This window comes from Mauremys reevesii, linkage group 1, assembly GCF_016161935.1.
Source record: "Mauremys reevesii isolate NIE-2019 linkage group 1, ASM1616193v1, whole genome shotgun sequence".
NCBI lineage: Eukaryota > Metazoa > Chordata > Testudines > Geoemydidae > Mauremys > Mauremys reevesii.
The window spans coordinates 288,387,835-288,410,662 of NC_052623.1; the positions used below are offsets into that span (position 1 = coordinate 288,387,835).

Sequence of the window (22,828 nt, forward strand, 5' to 3'; positions counted from 1 at the left end):
AGAGCAGCTCCTTCTCAGCTGCTCAGAGAGCATGAGCAATTTCCTTCCATGTGCAGAAGGCCTGTGAGCTGTGCTCAGATTGGGTTGGCTACTGGCTGTCCCTGCCTGAAGAGATAACACTGAAATCTCAAAAGGCAGATTATCAGATTGCCTACATAAAACTGTACAATGAAATATTTAAAACATTTTAAAGTTTTTGGCTTTAACATAAAGTAATCACAGGAACATAAAAAGTGTCATAGTGGATTGTCAGAGTAGTGTTTCTTTAAATCCAGTCATTGACAGCAACTGATTCCAGATGCTTTAAAGAAAGATGCAAGAATCTCTATAGGAGTCATTTTGATAAAATACAAACAATTATAATCACTTCTGGAACATTGGAGAGTTCACTTTTAAGCTGCACAGGACTAATTAGCTCTTGTAAAAAATTTAATTATAGAAATTACAAAAATACTTTTAGTCTAGCACTGTAGTTAAAAGACTGTAGCTCAATAATGTCATTTTATCACAGGGTTACATGTACTGCTACCAAGTACAAATACAATCATGAAAAACATCTGTAAGACCCTTATAGGCAATTTGTCAAAATACTTTAAAACATATGTATAATAAATGAAGACCACATGTTTCATATGAACCAAATGAAACTAGAGCTGTACAGAATGGTTTGCCAGAGATTTGAACAGCTGCGGACATCACCTCTCCTTCTGTCCGGCTTTAAAAGGCATTGTTTTTCCTTTAGGTTGACAGGTGACACTGCAATACTGTCGGTCTTCCTGAAAGACAGTTTCCCAAAAATACTTCTCTAAAATGCCCTCAAACCCTCTTCCCCTCCCTCAATTCTGCTTTTGATGGTCATTTGCCTATTCACAAAAGATCTCTTCTAATTTACAATCTGTACCAAACCCATCAGATTGTAAAAAGAAACCAGACCCTTACTGAAATTTACTCCTGCATAAATATTAAGTTATGTACTGTACAACACTGTCTATTTGGTATATGAAGTAAGAGTCCAGTTAACTTTCTGTTACAGACAGATCAGGTACATACTCACACTGTACATCTTCCTTGCAGGTGTCCCAGTTTGCAGAGGGAATGGCCTGATTTACCTGAGGCTCCTCAGAGTTGGAAAGTTGAACCACTTGTCCCCTCCACAAGGCTGGAAGCTCCTTCTCCCCAATGCAAATATGAGCTGGGCGCTCTACGAAGAGAACCTTCTATAGTTTCCTTACTGTTTTTTGCACTCAGGCAGGTTTCTCCTAGAGTACTTAGGCCACAATTTGATAATATTATTGGTTTGTAGTAGAACATTTATGTTTCCTCACATAATATTAAAAAATGTATCAGTGCAAAGCTATGAGAATGTCAATAAATCACTGAGAACAGGAGTACTTGTGGCACCTTAGAGACTAACAAATTTTTGCGAATACAGACTAACACGGCTGCTACTCTGAAACCTGTAATAAAGCACCGGGCTTCCTAGTAAAATCCAAGTGCATGGTAAGATTATTTTCCTATGGCCCTCTATTTATCAATCTATGCTTTGCTACTCAACTGAGAGCCTCCTGACTCTTCCATTCACTCTTTGGATCTACCCTTGATGATGCAGCAATAGGAGCTGAGGATTTGGGGTTTATTAATCAGTGCTCTCTGGAATTGTGCCAACACAAAATATTGTCAGCCATGTGTTTCAAAGGCTTCAGTGACTTATTTCATGCCAATGTGAAGGCAACAAAGTTTGATTTTATACACCTGAACAATAAAATATTTTAATATTGAATTTCTGAGTATTCCTTATGAAGATAGTGTATAAGATTGTATTCAGGTCATTTGAATGAAGGTATACAGTACATTACTCAAATCAATCTACCATACGTTATAATATGTAATAAATTTAAAACTTTATTTTTTTTTCCCTTTCAGTTTTACAAAAGTAGCAGGAATGTGAGATCCTTTCTTCATTATCAAACATGTGCAATCACTAGCAACATTTAAAAACAACAACCGGGTGATCACAAGTTAGCTTAAATAGCCCCAACTATCCCTGAAGAGCTACTGTGTGCTGTGCAAAAGCTGAATAATCCTCGCAGTGTCAGGGGGTGACTCTTCAGCTGTTCAGGATCATGAGATGATATCCTAGCACTCATAAAACAGCAGTTTTAAAACACAAGAACATACATTTAGGTAAAGATCATTGTGACAGTATTGGAAGTAATCCACAAGAATTGTCAACACCCTAGAGGCCAAACTAACATGACTGAGTCAAAGAATTCAAGCTTTTACTCAAAACCAAACAAAAGAATACATCAAATTCACACTGAATTATGCACGTTAGGAATATGAACATTTTCCTTCACATTTGGCTCATTTTTAATCTTTTACAAGATAACTGGGGAAAAGGGGCATTTGTTGAGAACACACTTTCAATTTAAATACATACTGAGTTATTTATATAACAACAGAACTGCAATATGGGCAAAAGTATTGCTGATCTTCATTGCCTAGTGATTTGCATAAAATAATTTATCACATTTATGAAGGCACATTGATAGAAAAGGAACCATTTCAACATTTAAAAAAATGATTGTTTTTAATTCATTATAAGGGGATTTGTTTTGGCCCCTGCATTTAGAAAAATACTATTTGGTTTTCAAGACCTAATAATCTTTGCTTTAAATATTTACATGGTAGTTTCTTCCCATTCAAGTTCCACATCACCTATAACAGAAACAAATACATTAAATTAAACTGCTTTTTAAATGAACATTAACCAATTACTGATAACTCTTAGTGTGTATTTGAAATAATTTCTGTTGAAAAATGTAAATAGCTTGAGCAATGACTGATACCATAATCTGGGTTAAAGGGCAGCAGAAAGCCATAACTTTGCACTTATCAAGCCTCCAAGTGCTTGTCAAAGTATGCTTATTAGTATGAACAAATCAAAGCACCTGCTAGGAAAAAATAACTTTGGAACAATCTGTATCTACTTACCTTCCATGGCATCCAAAGAGTCCATCTTTTGCAGTGCTGAATAATTTACAAAACATATGGACTGACTGCTTCCCTTGCTTGTCAATAGGTCCAAAACACACTGATGCAAAAAAATATATTGTGCCTGTATGATGTAAAAGTTAGAGGTTCCGTGAATTTATGATGAAAAATTTGCTTTTAATAACAGAATATTTTAAAGCAATTTTGAATAAAAACCTATAGATGTTCTGAAAATAATTCTAGTTTTGCAACTTGTTCCAACCCTTTGATAATGTCTTATGTCTGACCCAATTTTGATAATTATGAATGATCAATTATTAGTCTATAGGCATGTTAATTACTATGATTAGTCAAATATAGAAAATTATTTCAAACATAACTACGCCACACCATTCCCTCAAAGCTAGTTATATATGAAAAAATGTGTTCAGCTTGTTTTTCAACATTTGATTCAGACTGAAGGAGCTGAACCACGTATATCAAGCACTTAAATGAAGAAACTTTCCTCCCTCCTAGCATGCTGAAAGCCAGCAGGGTGCAGTCAAATGCAAAAAATCCACTAAATTCCATTCACTTAATACGTGGCCTGTTCATGACAGAAAAAACAAATCGCTTCTAAAGATAGACGCCTGTTGTAGAGGGCATTTTGAGAACCAGCTTAGAAATAAAAATGTTGACTTTCTTGGCTTTTGTGCATTGGGATAAAACTCTTAATCATTCAAACTGTTTCTAATACATAATGACGGTTTCATTTAGATGGGTATGTCTCTGGAATCAGTAATTCTCAAGCCACAGATAAATGAAACAATAAACTTTCAGAGCTGCTGCAGTATACAGTAGCAATACATATTTTTTGCATATATTGTTTCCTGAAATCCTTATTGACATGATAAGGTGCTTCAAAATACCCATTGTAGTAAAGCCTTTTTTGGGGAAGATATCTTGTTCTGTAATGGATCCATCAGGCAAATATGAGCTGTGACCTGACAGACTGAAGTTACTACAACATAAATTGTTTAAATAGTTTGTATTATTCAGATTTTGAACCCCAAAAGCTGTAAAGTCTGTTGTGCCAGAGCAGCGCCCACTTGTATGCACTGAACATCTTTCTGAAATTCCTATTGGGGCAGGAAAAAGGATGAAGGGGAGCACATGATGTGCCAAAAACCTTTTTGTAGGGTCTTTTCCTGGAAAAAAAAATCATTCATTAGGGACTAGACCGGGGTCAGCAATCTTTCAGATGCGGTGTGCCGAGTCGTCATTTATTCACTTTAATTTAAGGTTTCGCGTGCCAATAATACATTTTAAACCTTTTTAGAAGGTCTCTTTCTATAAGTCTATAATATATAACTAAACTATTGTTGTATCTAAAGTAAATAAAGTTTCTGAATGTTTAAGAAGCTTCATTTAAAATTAAATTAAAATGCAGAGCCCTCCCGAACCGGTGGCCAGTGTGAGTGCCACTGAAAATCAGCTCGTGTGCCGCCTTTGGCACCCGTGCCATAGGTTGCCTACCCTTGGACTAGACTGTGCATTTTACATACAGTAGAGCCTCAGAGTTAAGAACACCAGAGTTACGAACTGATTGGTCAGCCACACACCTCATTTGGAACCGGAAGTATGCAATCAGGAGGTAGCAGAGGGAAAAAAAAGTAAATACAGCACAGTGTTGTGTTAAACCTAAACTACTAAAAAAAAAGGGAAAGTTTAAAAAAAAAGATTTGACAAGGTAAGGAAACTGTTTCTGTGCTTGTTTCATTTAAATTAAATGGATAAAAGTAGAATTTTTCTTCTGAATAGTAAAGTTTCAAAGCTATATTAAGTCAATGTTCAGTTGTAAACTTTTGAAAGAACCACCAAAATGCTTTGTTCAGAGTTACAAACATTTCAGAGTTATGAACAACCTCCATTCTCCATTCGTAATTTTGAGGTTCTACTGCAGGGGTCGGCAACCTCTGGCATGCAGCTCACCAGGGCAGGCACCCTGGCAGGCCGGGCCAGTTTGTTTACCTGCCGCGTCGGAAGATTCGGTGGACCACGGCTCCCACTGGCCAATGGGGGTGGTGGAAGCCGCGGCCAGCACATCCCTCAACCGCACCGCTTCCCGGTGCCCCCATTGGCCTGGGACGGCGAACCGCGGCCAGTGGGAGCCGCGGTCCGCTGAACCTGCCGACGCAGCAGGTAAACAAACTGGCCCGGCCCACCAGGGTGCTTACCCTAGTGAGCTGCGTGCCAGAGGTTGCCAACCCCTGTTCTACTGTATAGCCCAGAGTAAGGGGCTGTGCATAGCTGAAACACCCCTGAGGGGTCCATATGGTGGCATGTAGAGTACAGACGCTGCACACGCAGCTAGCACAGGTATAGATAGCAGTGTAGATGGTGAGCCATGGCTTAGGCAGGTAGTGTAGAGTGCCCTACATTCCTGAACCTTAGGGTATATATCCTGTGCAGCTCTCTACTCACCCAAGCATGGGGACGGCAGGTCTACACTGCTACTTTTAGCAGAGCCTTTCCCTGCCACAGTGAAAGAATCATGGCCTGGTCTAGTCCCTGCCCCTCCCTGGGGACAGTGTCTCATGCACAGCTCTGCACTCTCCCGGCACCTAGAGCTAAGATTCAGGTAGATAGGCTGACAAGGAGGGAGTCCTTACTCCTCTTCCTATTTCCCTGCACAGCTATGTTAGGCTTATTCTTAATCTAGCCTTGTACCAGCGGTTCAAAATTGCAACACAATGGTCTGCAAAAGTAAAACAATTTCAGTGTTATAAATATGGAAAGAAAGGGTGATATTTATTTTATTATATTTTATTCCTACAATTTAAAGAGAGGCTGATTTTTTATTTTTATTTTTTTAATTGCAGGTGGGAGGAAATTGCTTCTGTCTTGGTACCTTCTCTATGCTGACAATTTAAAACCCAAATTAGAGATCGTTCTGAGGTGTTTTATAATGGAAATGTCAGAATAGCCTTGACTGCTAAAACTCTGCTTTGTTTAGGGAAACAATGGATAACCCTCAAAAACTAATAAGATTCATTCTGTTTCGATCAGTCTCAATGGTGACATGGAGTATTGTACCTACTGGTTCTGCAAAACTGTGCTGGAAATGACTTGGATAAGAACAAGCTCTCTGCAATATTATACCGAAGTAACAATGACAATACTTCCTGCCTTTGATCAGGTTGGAAATTAGTATCAAGAGAACAGCCTCTCATGTTACATTTTGGCACTTCCATTTTTGGCCTCTGCCAGAATCTGTAAGCACAGAGGTGAGCAAAAGTGACAAACATACATTTTTAAAATAAGCCTTGACCTTATCTATTGTCTTTTTTATTTGTAATGGTTTGGTTCTGTGAGGTCTCCACTGAATGGCCTCCCACTGAGGCCATTTAGATTATTTGATTTGCAGTGAAGGGTATAAGACTACTGGCTCCAGTGCTCCTCACCACAGTAAAATCCCAGTGATAGGAGTCCTGTTATTTTCTCACCTAGCTACATGTGCTACATTTAAACTTACCTGTGATGGTCCTCACTCTGGGGTTGGTTGGTCAGGGTTAAGGCCTGTGACCTGCAGGGGGGTTGTTGGTAGGGGAGCTTGGGCCCTCCCATTCCACTGGGCTCTGAACCAGGGCCCTGAGGGCTATCAATGATCTGACAGCCAAGGCTGCTTAAGGCTGCCTTCTCTGGGCCTCTTCCCATCTCCCCTCCTGCAACTGTCCCAAAGTCATGATCCGGATTAAGGCAGTGTGAAGGGCGCCCGCTCATCACAAGGCACCTTCTGATGGTGGCGTGCCACATGGCAGCTCTCTTTCTGAGGCACCACCTGCCTCCACCCATAATATGGCCCACCCTCCTGGGCCAGTTCAGGGCTTTCCTCTGCTGAGATAGTCCAAACAAAAAATAAAGGGGATTACCAAAGTCTAGAGTTCATATGGGCAGGGGGAGCAAATGCTTCCCTCTCCAGCTGTCTGTAGCAGGTCCTCCTTTCCCTAAGAGAGGGATCTTTGGGCAATTGTCTTAGGGAGAGATTTCTGCCTTCCCTCCACTCTCATCTGCTGGAGCTGCAGGTTGCAGGCCTGCTCTCTTCCCTGGTCTGCCACTGCCACCAAATGAGCTGTTCCCCTGCCTTTTAACTCTTCCTCCAGTAGGGAAATTTCTGACAAGTGTGGCGGGGAGGGACTGGATGGGCCCAGAGTAGTTCCTTTACCCCTTGTTGCCCAGTGTGGGGTTGTACACCCCATCATACTACCAAACTGACATTTGCTAGTGAACAAACAGAATAGAATGGATATTTTTAACCCCTTACAGCCATCTATTGTTACTAGGGAACTCTACATTTTGATGTCAACCATTAATAAACAGAATAAAGAAGGGAAAAAATCCCAACGATAAACAACCAGACCATGTTTTCCAGGTGACGTTGTACCATAGTCTCAATTTTCAACCTAAGATTCCAAAATCTCAGATTTATATGTTCAACTGCTGGAAAGGACAGACTAACTTTACACATCACCGTCATCTCACTTCTCATATTCTCTGATCCAATATGGGTAGCAGGAATGTTTCCCAAACCGAACAAGCTTCCTTTTGCAGGACATATCTACATAAACACTCACTGCATAGCAAGCTGGAAGGTAAATCTACAGTGCTCCAGCATGCTGCACGCTAACTGCCTATATGGGCTCTTCTGGTGAGCATTAAAAATTCCCTAGTGCTGTGGTCTCCAAAGTGGGGTGCGCGCACCCCAGGGGGTGCACAAGAGGATCCCTGGGGGTGTGTGGCAGGAGGAGCACTTTTTTTTTTTTTTTGCTTTGGCAGAAATGGTAGAGTCGGCACAGCAGGGTGTGCATGCTCAAAATTTTTTTACTGATAGGGGTGCGCGATCAAATAAGTTTGGAGACCACTGCCCTAGCGCACTTTGCTGTATTGCTCTTTCAAACTGTGGCAAGTCAATGGGAACACCTAGTGTACATCAGCAGAGTCCACATGGACAGTTAGTGTGTGGCACACTGGAGCTCTGTAGATTAACATCCCAGCTTGCCATGAATTAAGTATTTGTATGAACATGCCCATAAATAGCTTTGAAACCATCAGGCTGTACTCGGCAGATTGCTGCACGAGACTACATCTCAATATAAAGCATTGATAAGCTTGTAAGTCACCTGTTAGACAAAGAGGTTCAAAGTGATACCACACTCTCTGCTGGCAAGGAAGAGTATGCAATGAACTAGCAACTGGGTCAAGAGTGACTCTTCCAAAGGGTCTGAACCTGCACCCATTGAAGTCTGACCCCAACAACAAGAACACACCCCTTATTAGCTCAGTCTAAGACCTGCAGTTCTTACAGCTAAGCACCCTTAATTATAGTGGTTGAGTTAGATCAAGGATCTCAAACGTTTTCATACTGTGTACTGCATCTTAATACTGATGTTACCTCATAGCCATTTCCTTTTCCATTCGTGGGTGACATCCAGACCCTATTAACGTCAGTGGGAATTTAGCCACCTACTTCAATGGAACCAGAGTTTCACCTCATGATTATATAAGAACCCAGAGGCAACTACAGCAATTGCTTACAGTTTAACTGCTAGAAATAAGCAGGAAGAGTCAGCACTATGTTACAAGCCTGGTCTCCAGGGACTAATGGTGCTTCTCACGCCACATTTAAGAGCCTCTGAATTAGATAATACTATTAGACCTACAGGAATGAATACAAGGATTACACTGAATTGGGGCATTAAGGCCAGCTTTAAATTCCACTAAGGCTCCATGGAAAGCAGCATTAGGGTGACCAGACAGTAAGTGTGAAAAATTGGGACAGGGAGTGGGGGTAATAGGAGCCCATATAAGAAAAAGACCCAAAAATCGGGACTGTCCCTATAAAATTGAGACATCTGGTTACCCTAAGCAGCACGTACCCAGATCTCTAAGCCTAGGATAGTCCTTTTACTAGCAGTTCAATTATTTTTCTCTTAATAACTTATACTCACCTTGCATATGATTGCTAAAAATGTATCTTGTTTTAGGCCCATAGAAGGCCAAACACTTCTCTTACAAATACTGAAGAGTGCATATAACTTAATTCACTTGTGTAATCTTATTTAAGTCAATTTAAAATAAGTCAGTCAATGGGACTATTGATATGGGTAAAGTTAAGCACATGTTTACATTTTTGGAGGATGGAGCCCTATATTTATATAAATTTACTTGTCAGAAAGAGTTAATAAAGCCAAATATAATAAGATATTATTAAGTTTGGGTTTAAAAAAAATTACCTGAACCTTCACCCAAAATTTAAAATAAACCTTTTTACAAAGTCTGAGAAGGTTTGGTTTACTTTTTAAAAACACTACCTTTCATTTTTCCACTCCTTGGCTGGGAGAAGAAGTGTCAAAGACCTCAAGAAAGCCTATTGGTATAATGCTTCCAATCCAACTGGGAGGAGGAAGTACTAGAAAACTTACAATAAGGCTGATTTTCACAAGTTTTGCTGCTCATTTTTGCAGTATTTCAGAGAACAAAATGATTTCTTAACATAGGATGTATATAAATTCTGTATGTCTTACCAGGTTCTGTACCATACACATTCTCTCACTTCTCAGCTCAGCTACAAGTCCATACATGTCCACAAAATCATGATCATTTATATGTTGTGTTAAGTGATCAAGTGCAATATAAACCCCTGTTCTTCCAACTCCAGCACTGTAAAAAATATATACAAAATAAAATATAGTTTATATGCTAATTATTTTAATATATATAATTGCAAATCTTCAGTATAGCAGATCCAGTGGCTGGAAGTTGAATCTAGCCAAATTCACACTGAAAATAAGGCTTACATTTTTAATGGTGAGAGTAATTAACCATTGGAACAATTTTGCAAGGGTAGTCATGAATTCTCCATCATTGACAATTTTAAAATCAAGACTAGATGTCTTTCTAAAAAAATATGCTCTAGGAATAATTTTGGGGCAGTTCTATGACCTATGCTATACAGGAGATCAGACTAAGTGATCACCATGAATTCAAAACCTCGAAAAATAAATTTATCGTGAAAAGAAAATTGGTCGAAAACTAGAACCTTTATCCACCCTCTCACTCTGGTACCTTTATTGATTGGGATAAAATGGAATCTAGATGTGAACTGTGACCTGGCTTTGGTTTTGCAAAGCCAAAGCCTGACTCATGAGGTGCAGCTAAATCAAAACTATCCTATTTAGCAAACTGTAGGAATGGGAAGGAGCCAAAAAGCTTTATATGAATCCCAACAAACTTTGCTGGTTTGAATGCAAGAAAACTGCAATCACAAGGTTCTGCAAAACTGAACCTTGGATTTCTTGGTGCATTTCTATTAAAACTAAACAAAACAAAGAGGAGTTCTATACAGTGAATTATTATACAAGAAAAAACGTTTGAAAAAAGGTGGGAATAGATAACTAGGCTGAAGTGGCAAGTCCAACACTCTTGTGGTTATGGGGTATTCTTCTTAATTAAGGGGTTTGAAAATTAACAGGGTTACCTTAAAATCATTCCCACATTTATAAGCAAGCAGTGCAAAAAATGCTGGGTAGGAGTAGCATGATCACGTTTGCTCACCAAATGTGTGACTGCACTCTATAAAAGCTGCAACATGAGAGAAACTCTGCTAAGAGGTATTATAATAAATGAATCCTGTGGTTATGAGGACATGCGTTGCTGCTGCAAGGTCATAGTGACATAAGCAAGGGAACATCCTTAGTATGGGCTGGGGGCCAAATTCTCTGTCCCCTTTGCAACTCTCTGCAGTACAAAGGGGATGGAATCTGGCCCTATCTCCCATCTGAGGACAACCACCAGCACGGGGGAGTCCTCAGAAGCATAGAGCCAGTGTAGTTGCCTCTTCCACTAGCCTCTAGTGTAGGGGTTGCATTGGGAGCAGGGAAGAGAAGTGGTAGGAAAGCATTATGTTCCAGCAGTGGCCATTTGGTGGATGGTCCCTTAGTGACACTGACAGCTGGAGCCAGTTAGAGAAGTCCCAATGCATTATAGGCTGAACACAGATGAGGGATGGAGCAGAGAATTGAGAACTGAAACCAAATCGCTTAGTGTCCCCTCACACTGAGCACAACAGAGAATCTGGAACAGGGTTCTTAGCCTGAATCACTACTTCAGAATGTGCCCACTGAGTCAGTGGGGACACTGAGATACCATCTTTCCACTGAGAGTGGAAAGAACTGTATAAAATGCAGACCTGCTGACCACCTTACTGAAGAATTAGCCTTGTTCAGATACTGACTCTTTGAAACTATAGTGTAACGGTGTAGAGAATGAAATCAATGGGAGTGATGACAGCTGAACACATCTGAGAACCAGACCACGTATTTAGCTCCCCAACATATAGATTTGGGCATCTATTTTTAGGATCCAATTTTGAAATCTGGCCTTTGAATGTGAAAGGGATTGTAGATACAACCTTCCATTCCAAGTCTCCATTCTTTACTGGTTCCCATATAGTTTCTGTCTTCTGATAATATATCATATGTAGATTTTAAATAAACTTTTCAACACTTCTTCCTTAAAGAAAGCTATAATTATGGTAGAAATCATTAAAAAGTCAACATTTGTCAGGTGTTACCACACGCACATCTCCTATTTTAAGTAAACAGGAAATCTGAAATGAACTTTAATGTGACTGTATGGTAAGAGATATGTATCAGAGAGGTAGCCGTGTTAGCCTGGTTCTGTAAAAGCAGCAAAGAATTCTGTGGCACCTTATAGACTAACAGACGTTTTGCAGCATGAGCTTTCGTGGGTGAATGCCCACTTCGTCGAATGCAACCATGGTAAGAGAATAACTCTTTCACTGACATCATATCAGTTGGATTGCATGGGGTGGAAGGGAAAACACAAACCGGTCTTCTACCTTCAGAAAGAGTTGAGGAACATTGCTTGGAAACTTGCACTGCAGCCAGGGCTAATACTCTGAATAAAAAAGCAGCCTTTTTTCCCCACTGCTTTCAATCTGGCAACTTTTCTGCATACTAATATTTACTTAAATGGTATAACACTTTAAACTGATTTCATGTATGTACTTAATTCTCTGCTTACCTGCAGTGAACAACCATAGGTGTGTTATCATGTGCTCGACTTGCACGGATCAGCTTGACAAAATGGATTAATGGTGCTGTAGTTTCAGGGACTCCATGTTCAGGCCAGGCAGTAAAGTTACACTGACGTACCATCATACAATCCCCATGCTGGGAAGCACAAATTAGATACAAGTTCTGTATTAGAATTTTGAAACAGACCCATATTAGATCTAGAAGTGAACTGTAACACCTAAGTTTCCCTAGCACATTCTTCTCAATAACCTTACCTAAAGAGGAAAGTTTGAGACGTACACTGTTGTCAAATGTACTAGCATCAGGAGATAACTTTTTGTGCATGGGTTTAATGACTGTTGTTTACGGGAAGCTGGCAGTAGTCTGCCCATGGGAAAGTGTTAATGACCTCTGCCAGCAGGAGACTCAACTCTCCCCTTGACTTTACAAGCCAGATGGGACCTGGGTCCAATTTGCAGATTACAAGCTGAAGTGTCTCCAGGTCTTCTAGTAGCCCAATGAGCAAAGCTGGCTGAAACTCAATCAGAGAAGGTGTTCCATCTGACCTTTTCCTATACTGACTTGCTACTGTCATGGCAGTCAGCTGGTCCAAGTCCAATTACTCGTTGGCCAGAAAGCAGGTGGAAATTATATGTGAGCGACTACCCCACTATAGCAGTTATGATAATACATAAAAGCAGGAAGTGACAACCTGACTTCTTAACTACTGTATAACGCATAAGGACAATTTGGATTTATGTTAGTAAAGTAGGATGTGGTGACGGGGATTATGGATGCAAAGTGTACATGTTGACTTGCATGGAAAAAACCTTAAATAAACAAACAATAACTCCATTTGTGGGTTTAAAACAAAGAGCAAAAAAAGACAAAAATACAGGATACTTAATCGGCATATTGATAAATGGCACAATTTAAGGTGTAATGTATTTTAGTGACTGCATACGGAACACGTAGAGAGCATGAATTGTGTTTTCTGAAAGCCTCATATTGGTTAACAGATATGAATTTGTGTTTTGCCAGCGTACATTTCTGGCTGTAAAGCCCCTTTTTACTGTGGCTGCTTCTGTGTTCTAACTACAAAACAAATGTATTGTATCTCACAATCTTGATTTTAAACGTTTCATTGTTCTGTACTATGTACACAATGTATTCCTAGGAGTCTGATAATTGGGATGTTGCTTACTTGTCACCCGTTTCCACTAGTGTTTGCCAAGAAAAGATAATGCATCTTTATGTTTGGACATGGAGGATCACATCCTGGGGACTGGCAGAATTGCACACTATGTATGTCAGTGCTGGAGGTCCAAAGGAGGCATAAGATTGTCTTGGCCACTATATGCAGGACTGATTCCTGAGCCTAAGTGCTCTTCTAGTAGTTACTGGTTGCTAATGGTTCCAAAAGCCTGAAACCACAGCTGTGGATCACGAGAGCATTGGGGCCTTCACGCCACTTCTCCTATGCCAGTACAGAACGTGCCAGTGGTGTTAAGACACCGAGAGCCACTTGTATTGAGGTGAATCTCCTAGGGCTGGTTATGCCAGCTCTATAGTTCACTACTGCTGCTGATGCAGTACAAAGCAGCTGCACTGTTCCAGAGAATCTCACCCTTGGTTGCTTTATCTGGGAGGGATGCATTAGAAGGGATTTTTATCATTCCCAAATTTTTATAACTACTCCTTTCCAGAAAAGATATTGAGATAGTCAGGTAGAAACTTTGACTCCCAGGGGATTAGAGATTCAGTATCCCTGATATTCTACTTCCTATCATCTGGGTTTCACATATCAGTTCCATGCGACAGAAACTGGAGACAATTTTCAAAAAGTTAAAAATATTCAGAAAAAACAGACAATGCAATGTATGCACATTTGGGATTAAAAGAAGAACTTTTAGGGACAGCTGAGTGGGATGGAACACATTTTACATTCACTGGGGATTTAAGAGTGTATTTTTATAAAAGCATTTTTCAGTTTTCCCTTACCCTTTCAATTTTTAGATCCCTGATAGTCCAGTCTATGTGAATATCTTCCACTAATTTGGTAATCACTATATCTCCAAACACAGTCACTGGTTTGTTGTCTTCTGGCCAGTATTGGTGACATCTTACCTGCAGTCAGAGGACACTGCTTATTAACAATGAACATATATAATCCTGACAGAAAGAATATATAATTTACAGTTATTGCATGCATTGTTAACTGATATGCCGGTAACTTACCCGTCCTTTTTCAAAACATTGCGTAAGCATCACGAGCGTTTTTGCTCTAGTCTCCCACACCATTCTCCAGAAATCACCCACTGTTCCTGGTAATGGTCCCTGAGTAGCAATAAACTCATTTGGACACAAGTAGCCCTACAATGAAAACATTTAATATATATGGACATACACAAACAAAAAGTGTGTGTGTGTGTGTGTGTGTGTGTGTATGACTCATAATGATGCCTGCAGCCCTATCACCAGAGGTTGTGAATTTGTCAGATATATAAATTAAACAGGGATAGGCCAGCCAAGTTGTTGCATGGGAAACCTCCAAGGAAAGTCTAAGTGATGTGGATAATTCAGTAGATGAGATTCTTTCCATTGAGTAAGTCTGTTCTCAGCCAATGCCCAAATATGTTAGAGGCCCTGTGCTACTGGAAGTGGCATCTTTTAAAAATATGTTAAATTGAAGTCATGACCACTTACAGTCATTAAAAATATCCCAAGGTTACAGCCTATGGCTGTATTACCTTTACTGCAGAGTTTCACCCATGATCTCGGGCAGCTGTGGCTGGGGGGCTGGGGGCATGGTTGTGCAGCTCTATTAGTGCAAAACTGCTATGGATCCAGAGCTGGTAGGAGCCCACATACGTTGCCTTGTCCTCCAATTGATCAGCCCAGGTTCAGAGGGCCTTTTTCCTGCCAAAGGGTTGGGGGGGACCTCAGCCCTGAAAAGTGATGTTCTAAGTCTCTCTCTGAGAGAGGATCCCCTGAAGTCACCCTGTGGGTTTTTCCATGGAAGGGATGATCTTGGTTTTTGTTTTTGTATATAATTATAAAACGAATTAAAAGCATGAGAACAGTTTTTTCAAGCAGAGATTGCAGTACATGTGCCCCCTGGCTGTCCTTCCACAGGATGGAACCAGTTTTCTTAAAGGGGCCATTGGAGCACGAGGAGCTCTATGCATTAAAAAAATAAATGTCATATTGCAGAGCTGATAGTCCATCATGGAGTTCTGGTAATTAAACAGAACAAACAGTGCAGAAGTTTATTAGCCTCATCAAAACTCCTCAATGGAATTACAGTCCTATAATTCACAGCTGCCTGTTATTTATTTGATATATAATATACATAACAGGTGGCAGTGGGAAACTACACTAATCCTCCCTAGTTGAACAGTGAAGTGAGGAGCTATAACTCAGGGATGCAAAGCTCTGAGTTAATTATTTGCTTTCTCCCTTCATGGGTGAACCAGTAAAAATAAAAGTGGCATTCCAATTCCCACTTATTATATAGTATATATATAGTATATACAGGGTGTTTCTTTCTATATCTATCTATCTACCTACAGCTAAGAGTTCTCCAATGCATGTATTTTTGCTTGCTTCTGACTTATGCAGGCATAATGCTTTTTGTCACCATTGATAGGATATTGCAGCTGCTAAGGCCACCAATTCTCTGAGCTATAACTTTGCCCTTTATAAATCTCTCTCCCTGTCTCTCTGTGTGTGTGTACACACACACACACACACACACACACACACACACACACACACACACACCAAAGCTGTAGCTCTGAGAATTGGTGGCATTGGCAGCTGCAATATCCCATCAACGATGATAAAAGGCATTATGCCTGCATAAGTCAGAAGCAAGCAAAAATGCCTGCATGGGAGAGCTCTTCGCAGTAGCACTTTCCGCAGCCTTTTTGAAGGTGCTGTGTGAGCTTCCCGGCATCAGCTTTTGAGTACTAGCCAGTGAGGGGAAGAGTGAAGACCTGTCCATCCTCCACTCTACTCAGAACACCACCTCAGAGGCCCTGAGCATGGCAAACAGCACTACAGCTGTGTAACAGGATTTGTAACAGGGTGGAATGTCTCTTCTGTTGACCCACCCGATTAGAACACTGTATAAAGCAATGAGTAAATTTTGCTGACTAATAGAAAGGAAGGATAATGTTTAAGACAGTGGGATGGGAGTCAGGACTCAAGAGACCAGTGTTCAATATCCAGCTCTGCTACAGACTTCCTGTATGACCTTGGGCAAGTCTCAGTGCCTCAGTTTCCTGTCTGTAACATGGAGATAATACTATTTTCTTTTACCTACTCTTTGCAGTCTCGTCTATTTATGTGAGAAGACCGGCATGGCACAAATTGCCTCTTATTTTGTTTGTACTGTGTGTAGTGCAATGGGGTTTTGACCTCAGTTGGGGCCACTGTAATAAAAACAATAAATCATTATAATAATCATTGCAACAGGGATAGCTTGATCGTTTTATCAGGATGCACGAGGGGGCATTACCATGGTTCAGGCAAATAAAGGCAGAGGCAGGGAGATCCTGCAGAAAACCCTGAGAAAGAGGTAAGTGTGGGGAGAAATGTTCTGCTATTATTACTTGAGTTACCAATAAAGCCAAACTCCAGGGAAGGCATTATTTAAAGCAGGGTGGGAATGACATCTATTCTATTCTGCAGAAAGATTGGAGGAAAGAGACACTGTGCTCTCTCCCCTCCATCAACAGAGTATTTTAATAACCTATTTTGTCTATGTTCAAACACATCAGCTTATTCAATTGTATTAAAATATTTTGGTAGCAGTTATGTCATTGAACAATATCACAGCTACTGTGTTGTCAGGTGGCATATTTACATTTTTCCTCAACAAAATTAGCATGAAATAATAAGGGCCACCATAAAAAACATGTTATCTATTGTTACAGGAATATTCAGTTCACTGCTATTTATTTTTACATAGCATCTTTTATACAATACTCCAAAATCCTTAACTAAGAAATACAAAATAGCGCCGTATCCGGCACCACTGACATGAATGGGATTTTCACAATTGGCTCCAATGGGAACAGGATGAGATAATTTCCAGAAATGAATTAGCTGACTACACTTGTTTTACTATTAATAAACCCAACCCAACAATAAAACTGAACAAATCAAATTAAATGTTTTAAAGCTAATTATGTTCAATGATACACTTGGACACATGAATTCATAGTGCTAGAAGTGACAGTGTGGCCACAGCAGCTGCAGTGGATGGAAAAAACATTAGAAGCATGTTCTGATATAAAATATATTCCCTTTTAAGTCACTTTGTAAAAGAAAATAAAAATAGAAAAAATGTGATGAGCATTATGAGAGACTTCCAACTTACAGACACATAGCTGGCATTGATGTAATCAGATCCTGGAATACCAGCATCAGCTATCAGCTTTACTCTGTTGTTATTATCTATAGCAGAAATAAAGTCTATTTAATTGAGATGTTTACCTGTAAACTACAGTGACATGCATCAGATGTTGCTATGATGCTGAGAATTCAAAATTAATGTTTACATTAGTTTAGCTAATTTTATTAAATCTACCTTGGCAAAACAGTATAGTAATTGCAACTCCCAAGAACTATTTAACCATCCTGTTTGGTTGTATAATTACTCTCCTTCCTTGCTCTTTTCATTTCAATGCATTTTTCTCATGATGATTATTTCTAATGCAAACGTCTAAGGCCCCAATCCTGCAATCTGAGGTATACAGGCCTGTTGTGCCTTTGACGAGGTGGTGCAATGGTGATGCGGTCTTATGTCTGGATCGGACTACAAGCCTGGGCCTAATCATTTATATTTGTTTGTTCTGTTATATTCTGCTACCACCAGGCCATGTCCTGAGGTCCTTATTGAGCTTTAACTCATTCTTTAGCCAGGCAAACCCCTAAAACAGGAAGTCAGCGTAAGTGAGAACTGAATAAAAATTGAGGAAGGACCTCAGAATTTGGCTCATTATAAGTATATAGAAGTGATGAAAAATAGGAAAGATGTCATGTGTGAAAAAGATTCTGAATAGGTACATGCTGAAATCAGTTATCCATTTCCTGACATTTGCTTCTGCAAACCAGTAAAAAGAAAGGATATTATAAAATGAAAGATTTCTGAAGCACTTCTGACAATGTTATTGGGTAACACGAATATCAGTTCTTAGCAACTGTAAATTAGAGCACAGAATATGTGTTGAACCTGGCAGCAGATAACAGGAACAGCTGTTCTGTAAAGTTAATAGCACAGAATGTAGCTACATTAACAGAGGAATGCCATGCCCCCCATCTCACATCACAGTTAATGCTTAAAATAATAATGGCATTTCTTGTCTTATTAACTGAAAAATGAAGCAGTGTTGAGTACAGAGAGACAGACTCCTGTCTCCTGTGATAAAATCTAGCCTTGGCTTATAAGTTATCATACAGTCACTCTGATCTTCAATGGAACTCTTGCAGCATATTTGCAAGTAGCTGTAAGAAAGCATCACCAGGCTTCCAGGGAAAACAAATGCATAAACATGTGGATTTTACACTTAACTTACTTTTAACTAAGGGGAAAAGTCCAGGAAGAATGTTAAAGAGTTTGCTACTTGGGTTAAATTACAAAGCTAAGAAACTATTCGGGCTACAATTTCTTGCACCTGCATGTTAAAGCTTGTGAGAGCAAGTTGAAAGCCATTTACAAAGAACCCTTACTCAAACAAGTGAACAAAAACAGATTAGTTGATAGTAAACTGTAATATAACATGTACATTATTATAGTAACATATCAGAGAGACCCAATGAAAAATTCAGATACATTCCAAACATACACTGTACTTCTACAGTTAGAGAGTAAAAAAGAGAGACCAGTTAGTAAAGACATACATGGCTTTATGTTTGGAAAGCGATTCTTAGACCTGTTCCAAGGCAGATCAGCATCAGTTGAAGCAAGGTCTTGAAGAAACTTGGGAAGTTCCTGTAAAATAATGTATATTTGTTAGAAAGCCTTTAAATTTGCTTTGTGTTCTCTATTACAAATGGATCAGTAATATAATTTCCCCTCATATGGTCATTCCAGTAAAAGGAAGTTATATGATATGTTACACTTCTAAGGGCAGCTGGAGACACTGCAGAAGCATTTCACCTCACCGTCAACCCTAGCTACATCAACACTGTCAGATGCAGAGCTGCAGAAAACACCGTCAAGTTGAACAATTTAAGCTTACATGAACTTTCACCTTTAAAAGTCTGGATAAAGTCAGACTATCACCTTTTGTGTTTTTTCCTGTCTTTTCATGATGCCATATAATGTGGTAACAATGTCTTATGTGATTCAGCCTTACTTTTGAGTAATGCCTTTTCCTAATTCCTGTAGCTTGGGAGAGCTCTTGCCACAGCATGAGAACCAGTGAGCATTTAATCAAATAGAGACAACTGGCAATTAGTTATTGCTCACTGACCTGTTCCTGAGGGGGTTGGACAGAGTTATTTTGGGTTCAGTAGCAAGTGAATCATAGTTTCATAACTGTTCATGAATTCTATTACTCAGGGGCAAAGATAGATGAATCATTTGAAGGGAAGAACTTATTTAATGAAATTATATTATATATAAAAGCAGAGTTTCCTAGAACCTAAAAGGGTGAAGTGGAAAATATTCCATGAAGTCTGCTATGGGCCATCAAATGGAGACAAAATTTATGTGTGATTATTAATTTACCATGATGATGGGCAATACAGAAAAACCCTTAGACAGACCTAATTTACCCACTTTCTTCTGTTTGCAAATTATCCATAACCAGACTAACTTTCATATTTTTCTTCATTATTTGATTAATGGTTTATATAAGCATATTTCAACCTATGGATTGCTCACAAATGATTAGCTGTACCTATTATTTTAGCGATTTGTTATTGATAATTTGCCATTTGTGCTGTGTAACTGATCAACTCCTTCACTGAATATTATTTCTGCTCCCTGGCTGAATTATCCCCAAAGCCAGAAGAGCTTTCAAGACTGCTGTGCCAACAATCTTATGTCAATTCTTGTCAAATGCAAGTCTGCTTGAGATTTCATGATAGGTTTCCCTTCTGTGAATATTCTTGTGACAAGAATTTCATGTACAGATATTCACAAACAGCAAATAATATAAATCATAAATAATGTCAAAGTGCAATGGTGTTTGTTATTCAAATTATTTTTCACAAATACTCATTTTAAGCATTCACACAGACCTACTTGGTGTCTTCAGTTATCGAGGACAACATAATTTACTGTACTTCATTTTCTTATTAGATTTTATTAATATTTGTAATAAAATATAAGAATTGCCATAATGAAACAAGCCAGCCAACAATAAGCAAACTAGTCCATCTAGTCCAGTATCCTATGTCCAACAATTGTTAAAGTCTGATGCTCAGAGGAGGGTTCAAAACCATCACAGTGTGTCATATGGTGTGCAATTATATTCAATGGGAAATATCATCCTATTTCCAGCTAATGAGAAGTCTATGCCCTGAACCAGCAAGACTGGATGGCCTTTATCATTTTATCCTAGATAGTACAACTGCAGGTGCTGTTCTTCTAGAAAGGAAGGAGGGTCTTATGGTTAAGGCACAGGATTCAGCATTAGGAGACAGAAGTTCTATTCTTAGCAGTGTCATGTTCTTCTTGTGAAATCACACAGGAAGAAATCACTGCAAAGAGCAATTAGGTGCTCATCTTCCATTGAAAGTCAATGTGAGTTGTGTGACTTACTCCCACTTGTGCTTTTGAAAATCTCTCCTTTAATCTCCATAGGCCCATATGCCTCTATACAACTCAGCGATTTTATTCACTCTTTCCACAGAAAAGGTTAGCAATTCACCCTCTACATTTACAAATCTCCTTACATATAATAGTTGACATTACCTCAATGTATGTTAAAGACTTAAACAACATGGTTACCAGACACAAAGTTAATACAAAACTAAAGAAAATGCTGTCACACGTTACAGAACACACATGTTAAGAAAGAGAATGGATTTAGCTATGGTTTCATCCCCTAAATTAATAATGTCTGTTGTAAATCTTGCCCTGGATTAAACCTGTGGCCATTCCCAAAACTGATTCTTTCTTCATAGTCAATAGTGTTTCTCTCTTTTGTAAATAACATTTTAATTTATAAAACAGTAATGCCTTGATCTTGCAACTGGCTACACTTGGGAGGACCCCTGCACCCAGGTAGAGTCCAGTTGATTTCTAGGGGTTGAAATCAGGATGCAATAATGGCAGGAAAGTAAAGCTGGAAATGGACAAGTTATAATTTCCTGTATTCATAAAGGGTAATATTCTCCTCTCTTCACACAAAGCTTCTATAATTGGATTTTGTGTGGGAAAGTAAGCAGGGGTGTTGGGAGGAGGCATTCTCCCAAGGTCTATGGTCGTTTGCAGGAGTTTGGGCCATTATTTCCATGTTAAGTGCATATGAGCCTGACTTTAACTTGCTAATTTGACAGGTTACAGAGTAGCAGCCGTGTTAGTCTGTATCCGCAAAAAAAACCAGGAGTACTTGTTCCATTCTATGCATCCGCTCATGCTAAAATAAATTTGTTAGTCCAGCTCTGTCCACATATCCATTCAAGTGACACCATCACAGGACCTAATCACATCAGACACACCATCACATCTACCAACGTGATATATGCCATCATGTGCCAGCAATGAAGAATAAATGGACACAAATCTGACATCAGGAATCATAACATTCAAAAACCAGTGGGAGAACACTTCAACCTTTCTAACCACTCAGTGACAGACTTGAAGGTAAACAGACTCCAAAGAGAGACTGCTGAACTTGAATTAATATGCAAACTAGATACTATTAACTGTGGTCTAAACAAAGACTGGGAATGGTTGGGTCATTACACCAATTGAATCTATTTTTTTTCCTCCTGCTAAGGATAGCTCATCTCAATTGAGTAGACTCTGCCTGTTGGTATGCATACTTCCACCTTTTCATGTTCTCTGTATCTATAAATATCTCCTGTCTGTGTGTTCCATTCTATAAATAAATTTGTTAGTCTTTTTTTTGCTAATTTGAGTCTGCAGCAGAGAGCCCTCTGCAGTGCAGAGGCGTCCTGTGTTGCTGCTCTAACTATGCCCCCGTGCCTTGATCTGCCCCATCACAGCATTTAACTGGTGCTAATGGCCTTGTGCCAGCTCTCTGCACCAGGATGAATTTCACCCCAACTGATTATTTTAGCACAGGATAAAGATTATTTGGAGTCTCAAATTCAGTGATGATTTGTTACAGAAGGAATGTTTCTCTGTAGGTTTATAAACTTAACAGATAGTTCATTTATGCTGTGTATATTAGATAACTTTTATGGGAGTATGGGGACTTTTGTTGAAATGATATTTGGAGGTAGTTGGAGGTATTCATTAATTGCACTTAGAAAACATATTGTTAAATACTCACCATAACAGCATCAAATGCTACACAAGCCTGATTTTGCATAGGTCTCAGGAGACATGCCAAACCTTTAGAAAACTGAGGAATCAGAAAATGGGTGAAGCTGGCCCACCACCAGTTAGCATGCCTCCTTACAGCCTCCTTGTCTGCACAGTTGACTGATATGCCCTCCACAGGAGCACAACCTGCCCCGAGTGCTGTATGGCCTCAGATAAGCCATCTGGCAGATCTTTGCTACATTTTGGACTTGGGGAAGCTGAAGTACAGTACAAACCCAAGGGG

The 22,828-nt window shown here is 39.5% G+C and overlaps 1 protein-coding gene across 8 annotated transcripts in view; it reads right to left on the reverse strand.

Moving 5' to 3' along the window:
* Positions 1 to 1,920: 1,920 nt before the first annotated feature.
* Positions 1,921 to 22,828, reverse strand: part of PTPRQ (protein tyrosine phosphatase receptor type Q) — a 203,947-nt gene continuing 183,039 nt past the window's right edge. For all 8 annotated transcript variants that reach the window (XM_039521013.1, XM_039521014.1, XM_039521015.1 and 5 more), the window contains 8 exons: positions 18,981 to 19,071; positions 17,458 to 17,534; positions 14,310 to 14,444; positions 14,073 to 14,198; positions 12,079 to 12,227; positions 9,558 to 9,693; positions 2,995 to 3,118; positions 1,921 to 2,718 (listed from right to left, as the gene is read on the reverse strand). In XM_039521013.1, the coding sequence (XP_039376947.1) occupies positions 2,681 to 2,718; positions 2,995 to 3,118; positions 9,558 to 9,693; positions 12,079 to 12,227; positions 14,073 to 14,198; positions 14,310 to 14,444; positions 17,458 to 17,534; positions 18,981 to 19,071 (876 nt within the window). In that variant the 3' untranslated portion in view covers positions 1,921 to 2,680. The remainder of the gene's footprint in view (positions 2,719 to 2,994; positions 3,119 to 9,557; positions 9,694 to 12,078; positions 12,228 to 14,072; positions 14,199 to 14,309; positions 14,445 to 17,457; positions 17,535 to 18,980; positions 19,072 to 22,828) is intronic.